Raw genomic sequence first — 16,092 nt, 5'->3', positions numbered from 1 at the left:
GAATTCACGGTTTCATAGACTGTACATAGCATTTATTAGTCACATGCTGTTGTGATCAGGTGTTTCATGTAATTATGTGATCACTTATATTTCTTCTAACTCGATCAAGCACTAGAATACTCGAATTATGATATGCATGAAGGATCTAGCAATATAGTGAAATTGAAATATCAACCAAAAAACATTAAACAAAGAGTAACTTAATAATGATACGAGATATATTGTATCACATATATAAAATATATTACATAGATAGTAACCCAAACTCAAGGATGCGCTTGACTGCCTGCAGTGTTCCAAAGCAGGGCAAAAGCAGGGCAAAAGAAAGATAACAAGGGACATATTTTGTTCCATAGCTGAGTTCCATAGCATGCTCACAAATAGCATGGCAGAACAGAAAGAAATAGCATGCTCACAATCAGCATGATAGATAACAGAAAGAAGTAGCATGTCAGATTGCTCAAGAATAAAACAAAAGCGCATCTCACTTCATCATTGTTACTGAATAGCTTCTTCTCAATCGCCGCCAATGTCTTATCTCTTCTAGCCTTTGATTCTTCTGTCATCTGACTTGTGTCTTGCTGAAGCAATGAATCATAAACTTGCAGCAGTTTTGCTTCCTTTTCATCTTGTGCTGACTTGAGTCTATTTCTTGAGATTTCAAGATGTGCCTCTGTGGTCTTCTCACGCGCCTGCTTGCGCTCTTGCGTTACTGCAACTATCTTGTCTATATTACCTCCTAAGATTGCAAAACCTTCAATAATCTCTTCAGTCTTCCGCTTGCCATTACGTCTTGTGCTTTCCTTGGCTGCATCCCTCCCAATTGGACGCTTAGTCCCTAAGTCATCATCAACATGTATGGGAATCTGCGATTGATTCTTTTCTTTCTCCATTTGGGCAACATATGCACACCATTTAGGTTGATTCTTGAGAGTCCTCCACCAATGGAACAAAGTGAAAGGCTTCTTATACCGTTCTGTATACAGTGCAAGTGCCTCATCCATCAACTGATCATCAGATGCCCCACTTTTATTCACTCTAGTCACCTTAGTATAACATCCATTGAAGTCGGCGATAACTGTCTTCAAGCGTGACCAATGAATCTTCAGTTGGTTAGTGTCCCTTTCACGACCTGCTGCTGCGTTCTTGTTGAACTCTGAAGTGATATCCTTCCAAAATGTATCGCCTTTCTTGTCATTCCCTCTTATTGGGTCATTAGAGTTGTTCAGCCAAGCACTCGCCTACAACAAGCAATCAGATAATCTTAATGAAAGGAACACAATTTAAGTAAGTTTTGAAGAACAAGACTATTACCAATCGAACTTCCTCTTCATGTGACCAATGCCTTCTCTTTGCTGTCCTACTTGTCTCGACAGCATTTTCGCCATCAATGTCAATGGGGACTTGATGTGAGGATTGTCCTTGTGCCGATGGTGGTGGTGGTGGTGACGGAGAGATTTGTGCAAAGTTATGAGTAAGCCCAACAAAATGGAAATTTTGGTCCGGTGCAGAAAATGGTGGTTGTTGGAAGAAATTAACATAACCTCCCCTAAAATATACATAAATGATATGGTCAGAACAGAAACTTTGCAGGTCGCACAAGACATTTTCGAGTCTGAAAACTGATAAAAGTTACACTTTGATGGAGTAATTCATTTACATCGTGATGGATGGCTTAGTGTTTGTTAGTCTGCAATAAAAAATATATTTAAAGCAACGACAAGAGCTTGAAAGAACCAGTACTTCATGCAAGAAAATGTCTGATTGCAGATGCATATGAACACTGACTAAAATTATGAAATGCTTGTGCTTGTACTAGATCATGCAAACTGTATGGGTGTCCACATCCAGTAAATTGCATGTATTCAGCATCATTATGTAACCTATGTGCCAGTTCATTAGGTTAGTTCCTTCCAAATTGTTTAATCAGAAACTCTCGACAGTACTCTCGACTGCACTACCGGCTAAAATCAAACATTGGAGGGAGCGTACCAGGGATTTGAGCATTGGTTTGCTTTAGGGGAATGAATCGCACCACTCCCACCAGGTACGGCTTGCCATCCTGCAGCAAGAGGTGCCGGCGGCGGTTGCCCAGCAAGACCCGAAGTGAACGGCGGCGGCGGCGGCGCTCCCGCTGGAACTGGTTGTGGTGGTGGTGCTGGTGATGGCGGCGGCGGCACCTTCCGCTTGCTCGCTCCACTTCTCTTCTCCCTGGTCGGCATCTGGTTCCGTCGGAGAAGCACCGGCGAGAGGAGCCACGATTGGAGCAGGGGTGGTGCGGATTGGGCCTGGATGGAAAAAGAAAGGGTGGGAGATATACGGGAGAATGGTGGGAGCGAGGGTCTGGGCGCGGGCGGGAAGAGCTCGCCCGGAGGAAATTTTCCCGCCGCCGCACCGGATCTGCGGAAGAAACACGATGAGCCCCAGTGCAGTTTCATCCGCGTACCAAGGCCTGGGTAACGGTGCCGGCCTCGTTTCATCTGGACGAAACTTGTATCCTCTCTCTCCTCTTCAATTTCTTGCCACATCACCGCAAAAGCTGATGTGTCATCACATTAATGCGCATGAAACCCTGATGAAACGTTGCACTGGGAATAGCGTGAAGGCGTGGAGCGATATGATGGAAGCTACCACCAAGGCACCAAGGCACCAAGGCACCCGGGCTGAGTTGAGTTGAGTGCGCTAAGCTAGCTCCGCTCCTCTGGGCTCTGGTGCAGGGCAGTGCGCGTACGTGCACGATCCATCATCGATCGGACCTGCACGTGCATGCCTGTCCACGGCTCGGGTGTTAATTTATTATTAATTTGGCACGAGGTCTATCGGCACCATGCATGTGCTTCCAATGAAAAGGTGTCCGCCCGTACGTTCTTCGACTAGCTACAACAATTACGTACGTAGTAGTAATAAGCATGCATGCATGCATGATGATGGTACAGTACATATATATTATAATAGGATAACTTACTTATCAACAAATAAATACCGTACCGGTTTGAAAACTAGAGGTAGGTCGTTTCCTTTCAAAAACACTGGATGCAGGCACTTAATTGAACAAGAGACTCCACGTGCAAGTGTTGCCACGGTGCTAGACAGTATATATAAATAAAGTCGCTTTATTTCCCTGCTAGGCTGCTACAATCACATTCCTATTGTGTTGAAAACGCCGAAATCCAATTCGGCCTCAAAAATTTGAAAAGCAACAAAAGCCCCCGTCCTTTAATTTATTTGGTCTTAACAAAAACGCAGCTAACATAATACATGATTAAACTCGTACTATCCTCCCCTCCACCACCCGTTTATCATGTTCCAAACCTAAATAAAGGATGGTCGAAATTGAATTGAATTGAGGGCCACGTGATTAACGACGACTAGTCCCCGCCGTGTTACCAGCTAGTATTATTCATGCTTATAGAGCATCCTAGAAACCAACGAGTTTAGTTTAATTTATATGCGCCCCATGCTATTCTACACTCTAGGTGTAGCTACATACACCCAACAAATCACTGAACAAATTTTCGGTAATAACCGCGGCGTGCGATTACTAAACACCATTTTACTGAACCTGATTTAGTAACTCGGTTCAGTAATTTCTGGTCAGTTTGGTCAGTAATTTAACTGCTGGGTGTACAATAAATGCTACACCTAAGGTGTAGAATAGTATTATTGTATATATAGATGGGCTCATAAGTAAACCTTAAAAGCGTAAAGCACTCATATGTAAACTGTAAAAGCGTAAAGTAGCGGTGCAAATTGTTTAATCAACATAGTATATGTATCATTTTCCCTCCACTTGCTAATGTCCAGCATCGTAGCTACGTGTAAAGAAAAGCGCATAGTACACTAGATTGTTAACTCATAAAGTTCCATGATGCGGTTGTTTATTAATGGGCATAGAATAAGACCGCCAACCATTCATTTTCGCCCCGGCCGTGGGATATCGATGATGTGGCGGCAGCAGAGACAATGCAAATCCCTCTCGTGGAGGAAAAGGAAACCAACCTAGCTCGATCGAGCTCGGCCTCGCCGGCGGCAGCCATGGCCAATACTGTTCACGCCGTCGACAGGAACGTACGTTTATTTACACTACACCGGCTGGTGGTGGCGTGCATCACTGCACGACGGAGCGGGACCTCGCTCCGCTCCAACATGATGCCATGTAACATCTCGGTTTGAATTTACAGAAGTTTCGGGTTCAAAACCGGAACATCTGGTTTTACTCTGCTCAGTGGGCAGAGCACGAATCGCGGCGCGCCCCACGTCACCACCGCCGCCGGCCAACCTCGCGCCAAGCGCCGGCCATCCTCGCGTGCCGTGCCGCCCTCCCACTCCTCTCCTCGCCCCTTAAAGCAAGCCAGCCCCCTTTTCCCTCAAACCCTAGCTCCCGTCCCCCCTCCACCATTGACGCCGACCCGAGCTCCACCCCGTCGATTCGTCGTCTCTGGTCGGCCTCTTCTTGATTCTTCGCGTGGGAAGCTTCTCCTCCCTCTCCTCGACCCGTTCCCCTCCTTATCCGGCCCTCTCTCTAGCCGTGCAGGCCGTTCGGCATCGCCCTCCGCCCACAGCCGCCGTTCGTCGTCGCGCCGCCCCGCCGTTGCTCCTCTCCGCTCGTGCCGCCGCAGGTGAGACTCGCCGCTGCCTAGGACAAGCCATGCGCGCGCCCCCTGCCCCTCTCCAACCCAGCCTCGCCGTGCCGCCTCGCGCCGCCGTCGCTGTGCGCGATGTGTGCGCACGCGCGCGCCACGCCACGCACCGTGAAACCGGAACTTCCGGTTTTGGCCTGGCAAGTGCCTAAAACCGGAACATCCGGTTTTGTAACTGGAACCTCCGCTTTTGTCAGGCCGGAACTTCCGGTTTTGTCAATCCGGAATCTCCGGTTTTGTCAGAGTTGCATATCCAAAACGTTGTTTCATGTACATCTTTTCGCGCATATCATTTCATGCAGTTTATTTTATGCATAAGCATAGCATCGCACTAATTCATGCATCGCATTCATGCATTATAATGGCCGGATCGTCGGAGAACGAACCCGTGGAGCCCGCCGAGTCCGTCGAGCCTGAACCCGGAGTCCAGTTCGCGGTCAAGCCCGAAGCTAACCGAGGCAAGCAGCTAAGCATGATTCCTTGCTCCTATTTAATCTGAGTTGCATAGTTATCTCACCGGGTTATGTTGGGGTTATATGTATATTATGTATGTATTGCATTCTTATACCTATTTGCGTGCATTATCCTTCCTTGATTTGTTATCCTCGTTTTTTGCACTTGTTAGTCAGTTAATCACTTAACCTGACTAGATGCTTAGCCCTGCTTAGAGTACTTCTTTTGCTCGCTAGATAGGAATAATTTGGAGGATCACATTTACCAGTTATCCTTGTTGCACTGGTTCGGCTTGGTGGTAAGAGTTTGGTAGTATCGAGATTCGAGTGGAATAGTAGGGCCTAGAGAATGAAGTCACATGGGCATAGTCCGCTTAGATTGATTAAGGACCGAGTGGATGACGTTGGTTTTGAGCACCTTTCCGTGCTACCACATATCCAATATAATGTTACGGATGAGCCAATTACCTTTTTTGACTTGATCATTGAGGCCCGGTTCCAGATACGTGGCCAAGGGCTATGCAGGGAGGCTTAGTGGGTCCCCGAGTGGAACTATGTAAAGGAAAAATTTAGAGATGTCCTCGGTAGAACTAAATCTCCACGCGCAAGCTGGGCGTACCCTCAACGGTTGAGCCTTGTTGGGAACGGATGACGTGAGTACCCCCTTACCCGACGTGATCGGTGGGGTGAGTCGCATGGTCCTCGCGTCGTGTGGGTAAAGTAGTACACCTTTGCAAGGTTTGAATCAATTCGAATTGGTGTACTCTTGGTTATGAGCACGCTCTTTATCTCATGAACTCATCGTAGAGTTACGGTCATGTTGAAGTGGGTTTTAGTAACTCGGGAATCACTATGTTATTTTTAATATGTTCTACTAAAATTTAATGGGGTTCGGGCAACATTAATTAATTTTGCTAGGTGTTAGTCTAGAGAGCTCATGCTTATGCAATAATTACTTAACCTTAAAGCTTTTACTTGAGCCTTTGCATGATCCTTACTTATTTAATCGTGTAAGTCTTGCGAGTACCTTTTGTACTCAGGTTGCTTTTTAAACCTAGTTGCAGGTGAACCGGGAGTGGTGTTCGGCCACTTCTACCCCGCCAATCCAAGTGCGGGGGAGGAGTAGGTCGTTGAGGCTGGGATGGTGTCCTTGAGCAAGACATCATCATCGTAGTAGGTTTTATCGTAATCGAGCTTCGTGAGAGCATGTAAATATAATAATCTTTAAGTTTCTGTATAATATGGTTTCCGTGAGCCCAAGGCTTGTAATGGTGAATAGTTTGAACTTTCCTATGCTGACCTGGTAATGTTAAGTTTTGAACTCAGGTAATGTAAAAGTGCTCTTTGTGGTTCTTTGGCGATGTATTCGATTGTAAACGGTATGTGTATATGCTGATTCTAGGCGTATGTTGGAACACATACTGGGACTACCGGATTTAATATTATTTTAGACGAATAACGTATCGGTTATTCGTGTCTATAGATGTGAGGTAACACGTGGCACGCTCTCTGGCAGGCACGTGTTAACTCTCATCTGAAAGACAATGACAGACGATTCATTTAAAATAGTATTAAATTGAGCGGTTCTCATGTCCCAATGCCAAGTGCACGTCCGTGTGCCGATCGAGTTGGCCTGGGTCTCAACTTCCAACATTCAAAAAAGTGGCGCGCGCGTGCATCCCGTCCCTTTGTGACAGATATGCTCATCACTTGGACTGCTTGGATTTTTCTTTCAACTGAGGCCAAGGTTAACCTAACCGGTGGGAACTGGTCCGGTTTGACCGGTTACCGGTCAAACCGGTCCGGTCCGGTTCCGGTTCCGGCCGGTACCCAACCGGCCAAAATTCAAATTTTAAATTTGAATTCAAAAAATGAAAAATTCCCAAAAAATTCCTAAAAATACTTCAAGGTGTGATGAATCTAATGGTGTCAAATTTTCTCAAAAATCCATTCATTTAGTATAGTTTGTGGGAATTTAAAGTTAAATCAAAAAAGAAAAAGAAAAAAAATGGGCCGGCCCATGAAGGCCCACCGATCAAACCGGTCAAACCGGCCGGTAAACCGGTCAAACCGGTCGGTAAACCGGTAAAACCGGCCGGTAAACCGGTTGCACGGGAGCGTTTGAATTTCAAACCGGTCAAACCGACCGGTAAACCGGTAAAACCGGCCGGTAAACCGGTCAAACCGGCCGGTAAACCGGTCGGAACCGGTTGCACGGGAAAATTTGAATTTATTTGAATTTGGATTTGAATTCAACCGGTTTCCACCGGTTACCGGCCTAACCGGTCCGGTAAACCGGTACCGGAGGGCGGCGGTAACCGGTTTCCGGTTGGGAAATAAAACCCTGACTGAGGCTAGCTGCAGCTATCACACTTGGACTGCTTGTGTGTCGTCGAATATTAGCGTTCCCACTGCCACTGGTAATAAGAGGTTAATTAACGAGCTAGCATGGACTTGGTTATCCAGCTACAGTTGTTTTTAATTTGCATTGGTCCCGTTTAGTTTGTATGTGCTAGTTCCTAGCACTAATTTCTTTTACATACTTTATTTGCATAATTTTTGAAGGAATGGGTGTGACTTTTCGCGACGAATATAATGATGGTAATTAATCAATGATTGATTATAATAATGCTACAGTAATCATCCTCTAATCGTGCGGTAAAAGACCTCGTTAGATTTTTCATGTTTCCTAGCGCAGGAGTTGTGAAGTTAGTTTTGCAAACTGTTTTTATTTAATACTTCTAATTAATGATCAAAGTTACTACAGTTTCTATCATAGCACAAACCCAAACAGGAGCCATCCTCTACCCCGCTGTCTACCTGCTTCTCTCAGATCTCCATGGGAAAATAAAGTCGCGTCCCGTGCTGTTAGACTAACACAGGAAATGGTTGAAAAGGCGTGGAGACACACAGAGGAAAAAACAGAGGACAGACACTGCGTGCGTGCAGTGCAGGTCTAATCAGGGCAAGTCATTAGGAAGCTCGCTCGATCGATCGCTGTAAACTTCGGATGCACCGCTTCCTTCCGCACCTTTTGTGTCTAATTACATCCTAATTAGGTTCATTAGATTCGTTTCGCGATTTATAATTCATTTGTGTAATACGATTCATTTTTCGACTACATTTAGTACATCATACAAGCGATTTACAAAATTTTTATATTGTGCGTTTATGTATCTAAACAAAACCGTAATTGCTCCTCTGTTCCATTTTCCTCGTCAGCTTTTTGTTTTCTCCAGCGTCAGGTGAGCAGGGAGCAAAATGATGGCCATGACCTGCCTGCCCCGGCGGCGACGACTTGCACCTCGTGTAGCTGCCTTCAAAATTTCAAACTTTTATAAGATTTCTCATCACATCAAATATTCCAACATATGCATAAAATATTAAATATAACTAAATAAAATAATTAATTTTATAGTTTCTTTATAATTTGCGAGACAATCTTTTAAACCTAATAAACTTATGACAAAATAATATTTATTAAATATAAAACGAAATTGCTACAGTATTTTATACTAAAAAATTACGCATGTAAACAGGGGCTCGAGCGACCCGGCACCTCGAGGACGCCGCGCCGCCCGAGATCGTGGGGCCGGCTCGACCCGCCTACCGACCGCGCGCGTTGACCCGACCCACCAGGCAGACCCCGCCAGATGTTGGCGCGGGCCCCACTGCAGCAGGCGTCCGGCGTCGTCGCTGCCTGCGTGAATTCGTAAACGTGGGCTGTGGCCTGTGGGAAACTGCAACCGTCATCCCCTCCTCACCTTCTCTGTTTCTTCTTCTAATTTCCTGGCCAAAGGCCACGTGGAATGACCATTTCGCCCTTGGGTCAAAATAGGGCTGAATCCATTACATTACAAAAAGAAAAGGAGCGCGCGCTCCAAATTTGTTGGATCAAACCCAGCAGCACAAACATACTTCAGAAAAATTGGCATGGCCTTTTTCAGATGTTGCACGGTCCAAGCGTATTCAGCGTGACAACTACTAATTTGAATCTGGTTTCGACAAAACACAACATCAACGCCATAAACTTCTCAACCATACCTGTCTGGCTGTCCAAGCATACAGCGCATGCGCCTGGTTGCTGGTGTGTGGCCACGCGGCTGTGCGCGTTGGGTCCGAGCCAAGGGCACAACAGACAAAGAACAAAACATTTTGTGCCCAGAAGAAAAAAAAAGGAATTTGTGGCATCCGATAGATTTCCCATGCTAATTAGTGGATTTCCTCTCTTGATTCGGAGGCATGGAAAACATGGTGCCTGAAACGAATCCTAATAATCATAGCTAGGTTCTCCCTATATTTGGCTGCCCTAGGGGTGCATGTCGTTTGGTCCTAGTACGATTTTTATTGGCTTTTTTCATATGTAACTTGCACGCACATGATATGTTTGGCAAATTCTGAGATGACAGAAATGCAGGTGTTCTTCGGTACCAAATACTCGACTCATATGATCATTCTTTCTTCTACTAGAAAAGAAAAGAAGGGGGTACCACTGCACTGATCAATAGTAGTTGTTAATATGATATATTTACAAAACATAGCACAAGAAAAAAAGATATTTTTAAGCATGAGCAACCTTGCTCTTTCATCTAAAGATTATATTTAGGATCTTTTCATTCTTACCTAAACAAAAGGCTAGTGTTTTAGTTTTCTTGACATCCACACGATCATCAGCACATCTAGTAGAAGAGCATCCGCGGTCTCCCAAAGCAAACTATCCCAAGAGTTTGTTTTGTCGTCCATGGAAGACACAATAATCTTAGCAAGTGTATGTACGCCGTGACCACACCACCATCCAGCAAGATAGAGCGATGTAGGCAGGCACTACACAATATTGCCGCCGAAAAAGAAAACAAAAAGAGGAAAAAGAAAAGAAATAAATGGACAGACGCGCAAACGCTAGCGCTGACCAGAAAGCAGAGACTTACTTCCTCTCTGCCTCCTCTGCTCTCGACTCGAGCTCTCACTCTATATATAGCCTGCTCCCTCCCCTCTCTTCTCCCACACAGGCACAGCAGCCTCTCCCGCCTCTCCTCACGGCCTCCTGTCCCGCAAACGGCAGCAGCATCACTTGCCTCCTCAGCTCTTCCGATTCCTCACTCCGACGAGGACGACGAAAGCCCACTAGCCCAGTGGCCATGGCAGTGCACGACGGAGTGAACAACAAGCACGAGGTGGCGCCGATGGAGGTGTCGGTGGAGGCCGGCAACTTCCAGGAGGCCGACCGGCTCGACGACGACGGCCGCCCCCGCCGCACGGGCACGGTCTGGACGGCCAGCGCTCACATCATCACCGCCGTCATCGGCTCCGGCGTGCTCTCGCTCGCCTGGGCCATCGCGCAGCTCGGCTGGGTCGCCGGCCCCGTCGCCATGCTGCTCTTCGCCTTCGTCACCTACTACACGGCCACGCTGCTCGCCGAGTGCTACCGCACCGGCGACCCGGAGACGGGCAAGCGCAACTACACCTACATGGACGCCGTGCGCTCCAACCTCGGCGGCGCCAAGGTTGTCTTCTGCGGCGTCATCCAGTACGCCAACCTCGTCGGCGTCGCCATCGGCTACACCATTGCATCGTCCATCAGCATGAAGGCCATCAGGAGAGCCGGGTGCTTCCACACCAATGGCCATGCCGACCCGTGCAAGAGCTCCAGCATCCCGTACATGATCCTCTTCGGAGTTGTGGAGATCCTCTTCTCGCAGATACCCGACTTTGATCAGATTTGGTGGCTTTCCATCGTCGCCGCCGTCATGTCCTTCACCTACTCTTCCATCGGCCTCGCCCTCGGAATCGCGCAGACCATTTGTAAGTTCTTGATTAGATAAGATTTTTGCCCAAAAAAATCTTGATCCATTCTTCAGTTCCTGATCAATAATTAATGCAATTGCAGCCAACGGTGGATTCAAGGGCAGCCTCACCGGCATCAGCATCGGCGCCGACGTCACCTCCACGCAGAAGATCTGGCACAGCCTGCAGGCTTTCGGCGACATCGCTTTCGCCTACTCCTTCTCCAACATCCTCATCGAAATCCAAGTAAGCAACACTCACTTCTACTGTTCTACTGCTATCTTCTCTTCAAGTCGATTCATCTGTTTCTAACCAGATCTACTCTGATTCAACTCTTCAGGACACCATCAAGGCCCCGCCGCCGTCTGAGGCGAAGGTGATGAAGAAAGCAACGAGCCTGAGCGTGGTAACAACCACCGTTTTCTACATGCTGTGCGGGTGCATGGGCTACGCCGCGTTCGGCGACAACGCGCCGGACAACCTCCTCACCGGGTTCGGCTTCTACGAGCCCTTCTGGCTGCTCGACGTCGCCAACGTCGCCATCGTCGTGCACCTCGTCGGCGCCTACCAGGTCTTCTGCCAGCCCATCTTCGCCTTCGTCGAGCGCCGCGCCGCCGCGGCCTGGCCGGACAGCGCCTTCATCTCCCGGGAGCTCCGCGTCGGCCCCTTCGCGCTCAGCGTGTTCCGCCTCACGTGGCGGTCGGCGTTCGTGTGCGTCACCACCGTCGTCGCCATGCTCCTCCCCTTCTTCGGCAACGTTGTCGGGTTCCTCGGCGCCGTCTCCTTCTGGCCGCTCACCGTCTACTTCCCCGTCGAGATGTACATCAAGCAGCGCCGCGTGCCGCGGGGCAGCACCAAGTGGATCTGCCTCCAGACGCTCAGCGTCTGCTGCCTCATCGTGTCCATCGCCGCCGCCGCCGGTTCCATCGCCGACGTGATCGACGCCCTCAAGGTCTACCGGCCGTTCAGCGGCTAACTGGATAAAAAAAACTCCCAAGGATCTGTCTAAAATGGAGGACCCTGAGCAGCTACACCAAATCACCAGACTATTTGCTTATACTAAGAGTGGAACAAGACCCTTTGTATTCCTCCAGTACGTGGTTCAAGTAGGCAGGATCTTGTTCTACCTGCAATTACGTCTTCCTAACTTGTTTTTGTAGCTTATTAGGTATATTCCTCGATCAGTAGCTAGATTAGCAGTAAGCTGCAATGCTTTTGGTCGCTTGTCATGTATCAATGAGCCTCTGATATATATATATATATATTTTTTGTGGGTGTCAGATTCAAACTCCAAAAAGAATTTTTCCCTTTCTCCCGACTGATATTTGCTCCAAAGTTTAAGAAAGTTAGTCTTATAACTTTATATAGCTACAAAAGAGGGCCTATATAGGATTACAAGAACTTCACACGAGTTTTATAGCATTTAATTTTTACAAGTATATAATGGCATAATCAAATAGCATACCATGCTTCAATAGAACTAGGCAAGAAAACTTTCAAGACGTACCTTGGGCCTTATACTCCGTGCATTCATCTTTTATGGTGTATTCTTACGGTCCAATGCAAGTTCACCATTTGGCCAGCGATTAGTCGAACAGCATGCGAATTGTGTCACAGTTAAAAATAGTTTTTTATGGTTATGATTTTTAAGTAAATAGAATATATATATATAATAGAAAAGAACTTATTGTCAAAGAGATCAAGATTTTGGATAGTCAAAGAGGGATTGATCTAATTCTTCCATCACTACGACATTATGGTTCTTCTTTGCTTGATCCGTTCATATGATTAAATCACCTTTTTGAGGTCTAGAAACATATTTTTTTAGTACTCATATGATTGAACTATGTGATGCCAATGCAAGTTGCCGTGACCTTTTTTGACGAATCCACATCATCACCTTTCGATCTCCCATGGAAAGCGACTATATTTATACTGCGGCACTACGTTTCAACAGCAAAGTTCAAAACCATTTCTTTACCAATTTGTCTGCATGCAGGTCACAACCTAATCGGTCGACTTTATACTCTCGGCAGTTTTCTTGGACCTTGATGATCTAGCAAAGTGTCTATCCAGAAGAAAAGGCGTGTGTCGTCCTTGTGATGCTTGCACGCATGTGGTTTCTTTTGTATACTGTATTCCATTTGGATGTAAGAACAGAGGGAGGGAGGACGAACGAAGCTGTTTGCATGGACTAATAACCGGAACAAAAAGTTTTCATCGGGCTGTCGGCTTGGTTGATTACTTATGTCCATTACATTAGTTTGCTATCTATCCTTTGTCAATCTCTTGACAAGTCAAAAGGCGCTCTGCTTCGGGTTAGTTCATGAAGCAATTATATGCGGCTACATTAGATGACAACTTTTTGTAAGTTGCTTGGAACTTTGCATTGGACAACGATGGATTTGGACATTGGAGCACTGGGACATGCACTAGCACTCTTGCACACTAGCTATCTATAGTTTCATATCCTGCTCAATTATTGAATGCAATGAATGCATTTTCAAGCTCGCTCATACGGTCAATGTTCGTGTCATAGGCGTCTAGCAACTTCACTTGAAAACCGGAGGATAGCATGGTTAAACTGATCTGATTATTCAAAAAGTAAGAAGAGAGTGTGGTCTATAGAAGTGACCAATTTTGTGGGTCGAGTGTGAGTGTGACTGCAGGACAGGTGGAGACGGTCCCTTGATGAGCTTCCTCCGCCTCCGCCTCCTGAAGTGGGCGTGGATATGACCGCATCTGCAAGAGGTCATCGTCGTGTTCCACTGCGGGCGGCGATGCAGGCGTGCGTGCCGTGCCGACTGCCGCGGCATCCGATCCATCAGTGGCGTTTGAATCAGGATGAAGGGTAGAGACAGACAGAGACGGTGACAGAATGAGGTGCTAGCTAGGAAGAAGAAAGAAGCGGGTGCACCATGTGCGCGCGTTTCCTGCCACGATGCGACGCTATCCTGACGAGACTCGAGCGGATGGAGGCGCATCGTTGTGGCGAACCGATGCAGCCGGGTCTGATCGACTCATCATGTAACGTCCAGTAGATGGCCAAACGGGCGGCCCGACACGGCCCGGCACGGGCCTGTTGAGACACAGCCCTTTTAGGCATGGTTAACGTACGGGCCGGGCCGTGCCTACCCATGGGCTGAGCTGCCGGGCCAGCCACGGCACGAAGGTGCCTTAAGTGTGCCATGCCAGTTGTTCGGCCTAACAGCCCAGTCGTGTATTAGGGTTTAGGGTCGGCCTGTCCTCTGGCGGCCGTTGTCCATGTTGTTGTCCCTGTTCGCCTGCGCTCGCCTCGCCACCGTCCTTCTCCCGCTTGAGCTCCGCCTCGACGCTGTCCTCCGCCCGCTCGGGCTCCCCTTGCCACCGTCCTCGCCCCGCGCAGCCGCATCTCGCCGTTGTCCCGTGCCGCCTGGCTGAGACTCGCGTCACCACCCACACCTCGCTGTCGTCCTCTGCATTGCACGACTGTGAAGATAGGGGCGGCGCCGCTGCTGTGCTGCACGACTACAAGGGAAGGCGTCGAGGTGGCTGCGACGCTGATCAGAAAGTGGCCGCGGCGCATGGAGGCGGCGGCTAGATGGGAGACTGGGAGAGAGATATGTGAAAAATAGGGTTAGAGAGAGAATAGAGCGGGCCTAGGCCGTGCAACCCATCATGCCCATCGGACTCTCTATTTCGGGCCGTGCTTGGACATGTCCAACATGCCGACCTAGAGCACAGGCACGTCCTGCCGATCGGGCCGTGCCGCCCTAGGCTCAAAAAGCCTCGTACAGGGCCGTACTTTGGGTCGGGCCATATAGGGCCGTGTCTCGTGCCCCCATGAGCCTCAAGCCTTTTGGCCATCTATAGCGTCCAATTCATGGGCTCGAATAGACTATAATTGGAGTACTATGATGCAGTTCAAAAATAATCTTAAATAGCCAACTCTAAAAAAATATTGCAATCTTAAGTTAATCTTTTAAGTGAAGCGAGAATTAAAGTGTAAGCAGATTGTAGTGTAGGTGTAGTCCACTCGGCATGTGGAGTAGACATGAGCCGTTTTTCTAAACTAGGTCGTTACACATCACTTCATCAGGCGGGTGACGCGCAGGTGGTGGCCCGGCCGGCGCGCGATGGATGATCGGACGGTCCTTGACCGCCGAGGCGAGCGAGACCACTTGTCTTGTCTGGCGCGTCGGCCGGCCGCCACTTGCTCGGCGATCGGAGGAGGCGGATGCCAAGTGTGCCGGGAAATGGCAGCTGGACTCCGCCGATCTCCCTGTCGGCACCGCACCCACCTTCAACTGAGTGGGGACTGATCGATGCGCCTGACTGCGCGTTGCCTAGCTTTTGGGACCACTGCACACATACTCGCCAGTTCACCACACTCAGCTCAGGTAGCTCGCGATCGACGCGCATCACACGCGCGTGCTAATTGGCACGTGACGCTTCCAGATTATCCTCCCAATTTTTTTTATTCTTTTGTTTTGTTTTCCTTGATCCAGAACACTCTACTACTTATTTGCAGGCGGCCGGCGCCAAACAGTACAGCTTATGGACCACTAAGCAAAAAGGAATTAATTTGGCGATCGATGCAGACAGTACAGTAGCTACCGTGCTGCTAAGAACACGAACTAGCCCCCCAGCTGTTTGACCTTGCTGCTTTCAGCCTCACCTCGGCACTGGACAGCACAGCAGTGCGTTGACTGACGACGACGACTGGCTTAAGCTACAATGATGGCAGTGGCAGCGCGTTGACACTGCAGTACCGCACGAGATCGAGGAGCGTCAAAGGATCGAGTTGCGTTAACTGCCGTTCTTGACTTGTCAATAAGTACGTCAAGATCGGTGCGGTGGATCGGAGAATCAGATCACTGCTTCTTCCACTAGGACACAAAGGGGATGTTGAGCTGGTTTTTGTCCCGGTTGGGAACCGCCGGGACTAAAGGGTACTCCCCCTCTGACCTAAAATAATTGTAACTATATAGTTTAAAGTTTGTTCACAAAAATTGCTAATTTTGATCTATTGAATTCGAGATCTCTTGCCTAGCATATAGCTCCCTTGCCACCTCACTTACACAACACATTTGACTTTAGTAGAGATGCTATCATTTTGAACTAACTTGTGGAAGTCCGGATTGATAACACCAGCTGGACTAAAGGGTCAGTCACCCTTCATCCAGGTTGGTGATACCAATTGGGATTAAATGTCTCTGCCCCCACCGGCCACCGAG

General features: G+C 48.1%; 2 protein-coding genes across 2 annotated transcripts; one reads left to right on the top strand and one right to left on the bottom strand.

The window, feature by feature from the left end:
* Positions 1-343: 343 nt before the first annotated feature.
* On the bottom strand, positions 344-2,286 carry LOC120696873 (glutathione S-transferase T3-like). The gene is made up of 3 exons (XM_039979896.1): positions 1,993-2,286; positions 1,315-1,549; positions 344-1,241 (listed from the first exon to the last, which is right to left on the bottom strand). The coding sequence occupies exons 1-3, from the start codon at positions 2,220-2,222 to the stop codon at positions 375-377; spliced, it is 1,332 nt and encodes a 443-aa protein (XP_039835830.1). The 5' UTR covers positions 2,223-2,286; the 3' UTR covers positions 344-374.
* Positions 2,287-10,086: 7,800 nt separating this feature from the next.
* Positions 10,087-12,156, top strand: LOC120696872 (amino acid permease 3-like). Its single transcript, XM_039979895.1, has 3 exons — positions 10,087-10,894; positions 10,980-11,122; positions 11,217-12,156. The coding sequence occupies exons 1-3, from the start codon at positions 10,231-10,233 to the stop codon at positions 11,850-11,852; spliced, it is 1,443 nt and encodes a 480-aa protein (XP_039835829.1). The 5' UTR covers positions 10,087-10,230; the 3' UTR covers positions 11,853-12,156.
* The last annotated feature ends 3,936 nt before the right edge of the window (positions 12,157-16,092 follow it).

The sequence above is a fragment of the Panicum virgatum genome, chromosome 3K (assembly GCF_016808335.1).
Source record: "Panicum virgatum strain AP13 chromosome 3K, P.virgatum_v5, whole genome shotgun sequence".
In the NCBI taxonomy this organism is placed as follows: Eukaryota; Viridiplantae; Streptophyta; class Magnoliopsida; order Poales; family Poaceae; genus Panicum; species Panicum virgatum.
Note: the sequence above shows the minus strand (reverse complement) of the source record. Positions and strands in the feature narration are given on the sequence as shown.

Coding starts and splice junctions, on each gene's coding strand:
- LOC120696872 (XM_039979895.1), top strand. CDS start 10,231: ATGGCAGTGCACGACGGAGTGAACAACAAGCACGAGGTGGCGCCGATG. Junction 10,895..10,979: donor CGGAATCGCGCAGACCATTT/GTAAGTTCTTGA, acceptor ATGCAATTGCAG/CCAACGGTGGATTCAAGGGC. Junction 11,123..11,216: donor ACATCCTCATCGAAATCCAA/GTAAGCAACACT, acceptor TCAACTCTTCAG/GACACCATCAAGGCCCCGCC.
- LOC120696873 (XM_039979896.1), bottom strand. CDS start 2,222: ATGCCGACCAGGGAGAAGAGAAGTGGAGCGAGCAAGCGGAAGGTGCCG. Junction 1,550..1,992: donor AACCAATGCTCAAATCCCTG/GTACGCTCCCTC, acceptor TGTATATTTTAG/GGGAGGTTATGTTAATTTCT. Junction 1,242..1,314: donor ATGAAGAGGAAGTTCGATTG/GTAATAGTCTTG, acceptor TGCTTGTTGTAG/GCGAGTGCTTGGCTGAACAA.